We start from the raw sequence: 8,526 nt of genomic DNA, 5'->3' as shown, positions 1-8,526 counted from the left end.
TACATATGCAGACCTTACTAAAAAATTACATCTTTTAACCTAAGCAATGACAGTTAAGAACAGGTCCTGTCAGTCAGCTGAGAATAAACATTCACACTGCAAAGGGAACTCATTACAACACTTAAAACATTTAAAAAAAAACCAAAACACTTAAAACATGCTAGGAGAGTAACAACTTACTTCTTGTGTGATTGGTGGCCTAAACTGTTTGTGTAGCTCAATAATTATCCTTAAACAAATAAGAACATTTTCTTCATTTTCCGTCTTTAAAAAAAAAAGAGGAGAAAGTTAACATTTCTTAGAACTTTCCCTAATCCAAAGATCAAAGACAATTATTTCCTAAGCATTTCCTGCATATTCACTCTCCCATCAACTAACTTCCACTTGACCTGCTGTAAGTTCATCAACCCACAGAACACTATGTGCCAGAAGGGAGGTCTTCATGGTGTCTGAGGTACCATCAACCTCTACCAGGGTAACATGTTCACAGATGGTTAACTGGTATTCATGGTAATACCATGAACTGAGGCCTTACTGGACCAACCAACACATTCCATAGCTTGAAACAGTCTAGAAAGAGCCAGTGTTTATCGAGCAAACACTGCATCCTGGACACAGTGCTGAGCACTTTATGAATACAGTCATGTACTGCATAATGTCTATTCAGGAGGTACTCCACATATGTACATCGATGGTCCCAACTCCTGAAAAAAAGTCTCTTAAAAATTCAAGATGTGGGGAGAGAAGTGCAGCAATGAATGAATGGAAATCCAAATTCTCTGTATATGTTCATTAAAATTATTTTTAAAAAATTTAAAAAAAAAGTCAAGATATTGGTGAGCTCTGGTGGCCTAGTGGCAAGAAGCTGCACTGCAATCCCAGAGGTGCGTGGTTCGAATCCCCCAGATGCTCTGCTGGAGCTAAAGGAACAATCTCCTGCACAAGTCAGACCTCATTTGACGGTATACACAAAAAAATAATTAAAAAAATTCAAGGTATCATGGTTTGTAATTACAAATGGGTGCTTTGTTGACACATATCAAAACATTATCATTATTATCTGTACTAGCATGTTACAGATGTTTTAGTGTAGCTCAAAGTTTCTTATGCAGAAAGGCACACTAAAAACTAAGACAAATATTTGGCTGATGTTAGCTATAAACCGTAAAGCGGGGTCACCTGTCTGTGTATGATGCTGGTACAGCATCCTCGTCAGATAATATTTTGAGGACATTGAGCAATGCACGACTGTCCTCTGAGGGGTGATGCCATCCACAGGCTGTTCACAGGAAGCTAAGATTCAGAGGAGTTAGGCAAGCTGGTTAACAGGATATGGCCAATGAAAATAGCCAGGATTTAAACCCACCTCCTTCATATATATCCTCATAGAAACACAATAGAAATCTAGATGACATTAAGAAGAGCAAGAAAACAATACTTGCAGAGATGAATTCTACAGGTACCAAACAGATTCACCCCAAGAATCTGAGGAGCTCTTTATGGCCATGTAGTATGTGCAAAAAGGGGCTCTACTGGTGGAGCCCATAGCAAGCTGTGCTGTTAATCAAAAGGCCCTGTGTCTCCCACAGTTCAAATCCACCAGCGGCTCCAAAGGAGAAAGATGGGCAGCCTCCGCCCGCCCGTTCCTTCCTTCCAGGAGACCCGATAGTGGGTCGCTGCGAGGCAGATTCACATGGGATGGCAGTGAGCTAAGGGTTGGGTTCTTTTTTAATAATGTGTAAAGTGAACAATGGTGGTTGGGGGGTAGAACTCTCCCCTCCCACGCAGGAGATCTGGCTTCGATTCCCAGCCAGTGGCCCTCAAGCACAGCCACCAGTCATCTGTCAGAGCAGAGGCCTGCATGTTGCACTGAGACTGAACAGGTGTCCACAGAGCTTCTGGACGAAGATAAAGCAGGAACAGAGGCCTGGCCATCTACTTCTGGAAATCAGGCTGTGGAAACCCTGTGGATCACCGCAGCCCAACCACTCAGTACCAGGGGGCCTGTGAGTTGGAGGCCAACAGCTGTTCACAACAGGACACGTAAAGCGCTGTGCTTGGTCCACATAAAAAGAGCACAATGGCAAGGAACATGCAGCCTGAATCTGTCCCCACCCCCTCTCCAAATAGCACTGCTGTGCTTTGTCCACTCCACGGGCCAGGGGCTGTGAACACAGCCTTCAGCTGAGTGCCCTCTGCTGGCCACCTGCTCCAGAGACTGCTGTACAGGGACATGAAGTCAGTGTGCACTCGTGGGAACCAGCATTTTGGTGAAAGGAAACCCATCGTGTTAACACTGGCCTCACAGCAAGAAAAACATCTCAAGTCCTCCGGCTCAAGGTCAAGGTTACCTCTAAAAAGCGAAACATCACTGACAGGACGTTCTTGGTGTGAGGACGGAGATGCTCATTGGTTGGTATTCTGTGGATTATCTCAAGCACTAGCTTCCGAAGTTGCTAGAGGGGGGAAAGGAAAAAAAATGACCAAAACTCCTAAAATACATCTTCATGCTCTACATTAATTCTTTCTCATTTCTACACTGTCTACCCCAGTGTTGGTAGACCATAAACTTCACGATGGGTCCCCTTTCCACGTAAATCATTTAAACACACTTTGAAGCATGGGACGGCAAGCTGTTACTTTTAGTATATCCACACTTGGTTATAATGAATCACTCAAGACAATTACTTTCTCCCTGTTCATAACTTAGTATTTCCAACACGACACCATGTATGAATATATGAAATGAACTTAAGATGGAAGAACAAAATGCAAAATTAACCAAGATCTCCCTCATAATCTGTGTCTTTTCCTTTGGCTTCCTCCAGTCACCTTGGGGCCAAGGACTGATTATGTCACAGGCTGTACTGAGCTTTCAGGATTTTGCCTGTGGAGCCAACAACTAAAAGGAAGGCCAAACAGATAAGATCTTGAAACAGCGCAATGAAGAAATGTGGTTTAGCAATAAACTGTTTCACTGGTAAGATGGCAATGTATTTTAAAAGTCATTTTTTTATAACTACACTCTGAGATATTTATAGGGAAAAGGTATGCCAAACTATTTTGAAACAGCCAAGGTGGGGCAAGGTGGGTGGTGATAGAAAGAAAAACAAACTGTCTGTGGATTTTAAGATGCAAAAATAGTTATATCAGACTCAGACAACAGGAGCCGAAAGTGGGGTCACCCAACTATCCTTCTTCTGTGTTTGAAGCTGTCCACAACACGGTGTCCACACACATCAGCAGTCATGAATAATTTAAAGGACAAAGGAGATGTGATAGATAAAACCAAGTCAGTTAATTGAAGAGGCTAAGGTCTTGAATAAAGTTATTTAGTAACACAAGCTCTTTCAGAAAACCTGCAGTAGAATCAGGATTTTTCCCGGTTATTTGTGAATACTTGCAACCCTACACAGCGACCTTTCCTCTCTCAGGCTCTGATCAGATTACCTGCGCCGGTTTCTCCTGAAGAAACTGCACTTCTCCATCCTGAAGAAAGGTGAGAAATCGAGGGATGATATGTTCCAGGAATGTTGAATACTGAGGTGAAGAGGTCACATTCTAATCATGCAAAAAAGGAAAAGAAAACCCCACTGGAATTATGTGCACTGATTTTTCTTCTTTCAAATTCACACTCAGGGCTATTGAGCTAATTTTTTCAGTTTTAACACTTTGAGGTATCTCAGCTTTATGACAATATCGTTTTAATAAATTGGGATGCTTGCTGCATTGGAAATTCAACTCCTGGGAAGTCAACGGAGCACGCACTGTAAACTTGTAATAAAGCCAAGAGGGAGGTGGATGCCATGTAGAATACAACCACTGGTCTTTCTCTGCTGGGAGTAAGCACGAGTGAAGACAATCAAAGGCCTTTTGGTCCGAAGGAATAAAAGACCACATGAACCTCAGCCTTTATGACCTTGAGATCTGAAGGACTAGATGGGGCCCAGCCACCACCAACCATTCTAACAGGGCTCACAATAGCAGGTTCTGAATAGAGTGTGTAAAAAATGTGGAATACAACTCAAAAACATAAAAATGGCCATGCTTAGGAAGCTCTGGTGGCCTAGTGGCAGGAAGCTGCACTGCAATCCCAGAGGTGCACGGTTCAAATCCACCAGATGCTATGCTAGAGAAGGAGGAGCAATCTCCTCTTGTACCAGTCAGATCCGATTTGATGGTACACACACACACATACACACACACGAGATAATAAAATAAAATTAAATTAAAAATGGCCACGCTTACAAGTCTGGTACACTGGTGGAACCCGCGAGACTCTGACCCTTAGTCACTCTTCAAACCTGGACCTAAAATCACCCCTGTGACCCAACATTCAGACAAACAACAAACATCTTATGTCATCTTACAGACATAAGATGTACAGTAATACCGCGGAAGAACACACTTCTTAGAATAATCAGCTATATAAGGCTGTAAGGCCAGCATGAATCCAGACATGAATATCAGAAAGCAAGAAGCGATTCGACAGAAGGAATAACAGAAATGGGAATCGCAAGGAGGAAGTGGGAGGGGAGCACCTACATTTTTAAAATGAAAAAGTGAAACAACCAAAACAAAACCAACATCCCTCCACATGGTCTGAAATTTACCACCTCTAATGTGACAGACTTAGGACAGTATTACCTGCAAATGTCTAAATTTCAACTGAGAGAAGTAGTAAATGACGTTGCCATAAAGAAAACCGACAGAGGAGCAACGGGAAAACACCTATGAACATTAAATTTACCTGCCAATGGAAAGTAGAAAACATCAAAAGTTCATACCTCAAAATTTTCACTAACTTCTTGCATCATTTTTAGCTTTGTTTCATCAGCTGTAAAAGGTAAGACACACCATTAGGCCACTGAAGTAGTGCTTTGGATGGTTCGAAAAGTTTAAAAATTGAAGGTGAAGCAATCAGATCTTATCAGTTTGACTGTCATCGTCCAGTAGAAGGCACATAACTAGGTCCCTACTGCCAGTCACACACAAGCACACCACTGGATCCAGGCACACAGGGTCACACGTACACACACACACACACACACACACACACACACACACGTGCCTCCATGGGGCTCCAGCCAGCGATGCTCATCATTTTGCTTCAACACAAGAGAAAGGAAATTGGGGGGAAATTGTCATAATATAACTTATTATGCCCCTCCCTCAACTAGCTCAAGAAAAATTAGTCCCATTAATACTTGCTTAGTAACCAAAACCAAAAAAGGTTTTCCACTCACGTGTATTCACATCAGTGAGAGCTGCCACAAACTGAAGGTATTTTTTCATCAGAGTGGTCTGGTCCACCACCGTGGCCCCCTGCGTTGCAACAAACGCCATTTTTCTTGTGGGCGAGTTTGCGGTTTCTTGAGAAAATGGGATCAGGCCATGAGTTCATGCAGGCTGAGGAGAGAAGTACTTGGTTAGCCAATTCACTGAGGGCACAAGCCCCCCAAAACTATCACACTCTTACCACAACCTGCATTCGCCTAAATATTCCTTCCTTAATCCAGAACACAACACTCTTCCATCTGCTTTGAAGATAAAATCTGCCCCAATTAATTTTGTCCCTTAGTTTCTAAAAAAGTCTTTTAAAAACAGGAGTTACACATTCTTCTTTTTCCCTATTTCCTTCTGGCCCTTAAACCAAGACTCAGTAAACTTTTCCTCTAAAAGCCAGGCAGGCTGTAAATATTTTAGGCTTTGCAAGCATGCAGTCTCTGGGAATTCCTTTGAAGGGAGGATTGCAAAACCGTGTCTTAAGTACTGTGAACACGTTATCAGCAAGGCCAATCCCTGGAGAAGGACACTCTGCTTGGGAAAGCTGAGGGTCAGAGAAAAAGAGGATGCTTGATAAGCCGGGTTGGCTGCAACAATGGCTCAAAAACAGAGTAAGTGTGAAGATGGTGCAGGACCGGGCAGCGCTTCCTGGTTTTAGGAGGGTCTCTCTGAGCTGGAATCACCCAGCTGTGGAAGTTCTTCCGCAACCTGACTGGATCCTCAAAGGCTCTGTGAATTTTACGTAACTTTTGAATTATTCAATATTCTCCATTTGACTCTTTCCCCCCATCCATTTAAAAATGTCAAAATTCTTAAGTTCATACAGAAACAGGCAGCCGGCTGGAAGTGACGCATCCATCAGTTTGCCGAGCCTTGTTTTAAGACAACTGATCCTCAAATTCCAGCAGGCAGGAAAGGACCAGGTGCAGGAAAGTGAACTTGCAACCCAGAAAGGCTGTGGTTCATTTACAAGGAATCCCCACCGCTGTGAATTCCAACAGAACGAGTCTGCCCGACACAGCCAAACTGCCCCATCCGGTTTCAAGGCTGTAAATCTTTTAGGAAGCAGAATGCCATAATGTCCTCTTTTGGAGCTGCTAATGGATTTGAACTACCAACTCTGAGTCAGCCTTCCCTGTCTGAGCCTTTGTGATTCCGCAAAGAGACCAGAAAGCTGTCAAATCTGTTGGCACCTGGCACAAAGCATTGTTTTGTGTTGCCAAGGAGTCAGGTCCCACTTGTAGTGACCCCATATGACAGAGGAGAACTGCCCCCAGAAGGTTTTCTTGGCTGCAATTTTTACACATCTTTCTCCTTCAAAGTAGCTGGGTGGGCTGGACCTACCCACCTTTTGGATAGCAGTCTAGCACTTAACCAGGAGTCATAGCTGCCAAATCTAATGGCGCCAAGTCAATTCCAACTCAGAGACCCTGAAGGACAGAGCAGAACTGTCCCCCAGAGTCCCCAAGGCTGCAATCCTTCTGGAAGCAGACTGCCTCACCCTTCTCAAGGAGAACAGCTAGTGAATTTGGCACCTTTAATCACTTTGACTACTGCTGCAACCAGGTGCACAGCGAGCTTTCAGAAAACCTTCCTTGATGCAATGAGTCAAGATGTGAAAAAGCACCTCGGACAGTGGGAAATAGCTTTAGTTGCTGGCCCAAAGGTGTGTGTGTGGCTGGAACCTACTAGCCTGCTCTGTAGGAGAAAAAGACCCACCCATCTGCTCTCATAACGATTATGGCCTAGGAAACGCTGGGACAGCTCTGCTCTGCCCAGGAGGGTCACTGTGAGTCAGAAGCAACTCCAGACAGTGGGTTTGGATGTTTGTTTGGCTTGTCCTTGCATAGACTACGGCCTAACCTCCCTGGAAGAACCCTGGTAGTGCTGCAAACTACGGCTGCTCACTTCAAGGTCTGTGGCTTGAATTCACCGGCCACTCTCATTACTCTTAAAAACTTTACTGCTGTCAAGTCAGAACCCACTCACAACTCAACCTCCAGCGGGTTTTTAGGGGCTGTTAAGTCACATGGAGGAGACTCTCCTTATCTTTCTTCTGAGAAGCTGCTAGTGGATTCAAACCTGTCTACGGAAAAACGAGGATGTCTGTTTGCAGGAAGATCCCAGCCCTGTAAAGCTATGGGGCAGCTGGCTCGGTCGCGGCAGTGGGTGGGGTTTGGGTAACTTCACTCTGCATTCAACCATGTTCTTGTCCTTTTTCCAAAGCAGTTCCATTAGCTCCTCTGCAGGCCTTCCAAATTCCTGCCTGGAGGACCCTGCGGCTCACATTTCTTCCCCAGATGATGAGGAAGGACCCCTGACAGCAGAAAGCACGTCCCAAGGCAGATGGGGCAAACCAGCCAGGCCCAGAACAGCCCCTCCCAAGACCACTTGTCCGGCTCAGGGCAAGGAGAGTCACTAAGGCGCAGGCTCTGCAGAGTGCCTGGAACACTAGAGATCTCCTCCCAACATCAAAGACCACCGCCTGCACTCCAGACCTTCTGGCTAGGTGCACGTCTTAGTAAAAGCCAGACCCCTTTCTGGAGGTGATCGGAAGCATTAACTCTTCCGTTCCTGGCCCTGGAGGCGAGGCTGGGAACAGGGGCCACGCCCATGCTGCCCGATTCCCGGAATGCAGCTCTCTGGCCCAGAGCTGGAAGGGCCGGAGGGCAGCTCGGAGGCGGTGAGCAGCTCGCGAACGGCCCTCCGCCGCCCCCCGCACCGCCAGGCTGAGGTGTCGCCGCCGGGCCACAGGGGGCGCTGTCGCCGCCGCTACCTTCGTCGTCGATGCCCGGCCCGGCGAGCCAGGTGCCTGCGTGGAGGCCCGCGGGTGCCAGGCCGGCCAGGAGGCGCCTCTCGGGGTGACGGGGGTCCCTACCCCTCCGATCCCAAACGGCCCTCCGTTTCCCTGGCCTCCTTTTGTCGTCGTCCCGGGTACTCAGCGACCGCCCACCAAGCCGCGGTACGGCGCGCGTCGAGGGCCAATTCCGGTTCGCGCTCGCCTTCGCCGGCGGCGTCCCCCTGGCCCGTCCCTGCAGCCCACGAACGACGGCCGCTGGGCCCGCCACCTTCACCCCGCCATCCCGTGCCCGGATTCTAGGGGGACCCCGGGGGGCCGGGGCCTTCATCTGCTCCTCCGCGGCAGCCCCGATCGCTCCGCCGCCCTCGCTCACCTGGACCTCGGCACTCGCTCAGGCCTGCAGCCCCGGCCCGGGGTTCTGGGTCCCCCGTGCCGACCCG

At 47.0% G+C, this 8,526-nt stretch overlaps 2 protein-coding genes across 3 annotated transcripts in view; one reads left to right on the top strand and one right to left on the bottom strand.

Moving 5' to 3' along the window:
* Positions 1-5,408, bottom strand: part of TRRAP (transformation/transcription domain-associated protein) — an 89,949-nt gene extending 84,541 nt beyond the window's left edge. The window contains exons 1-5 of one of the 2 annotated variants that reach the window (XM_006889633.1): positions 5,247-5,408; positions 4,788-4,837; positions 3,451-3,561; positions 2,352-2,456; positions 181-264 (exon numbers count right to left, since the gene is read on the bottom strand). In XM_006889633.1, the coding sequence (XP_006889695.1) occupies positions 181-264; positions 2,352-2,456; positions 3,451-3,561; positions 4,788-4,837; positions 5,247-5,346 (450 nt within the window). In that variant the 5' untranslated portion in view covers positions 5,347-5,408. The remainder of the gene's footprint in view (positions 1-180; positions 265-2,351; positions 2,457-3,450; positions 3,562-4,787; positions 4,838-5,246) is intronic. The other variant, XM_006889632.1, reaches the window with a different exon arrangement.
* A 2,510-nt stretch (positions 5,409-7,918) lies between these two features.
* Positions 7,919-8,526, top strand: part of TMEM130 (transmembrane protein 130) — a 17,864-nt gene continuing 17,256 nt past the window's right edge. The window contains exons 1-2 of the mRNA XM_006889768.1: positions 7,919-8,094; positions 8,229-8,515. Coding sequence (XP_006889830.1) covers positions 7,919-8,094; positions 8,229-8,515 — 463 coding nt within the window. The remainder of the gene's footprint in view (positions 8,095-8,228; positions 8,516-8,526) is intronic.

The sequence above is a fragment of the Elephantulus edwardii genome, unplaced genomic scaffold (assembly GCF_000299155.1).
Source record: "Elephantulus edwardii isolate Elephantulus edwardi_28Jun2011 unplaced genomic scaffold, EleEdw1.0 scaffold00080, whole genome shotgun sequence".
NCBI lineage: Eukaryota > Metazoa > Chordata > Mammalia > Macroscelidea > Macroscelididae > Elephantulus > Elephantulus edwardii.
The sequence above is the reverse complement of the archived record's forward strand: the minus strand, read 5'-3'. Positions and strand labels throughout refer to the sequence as shown.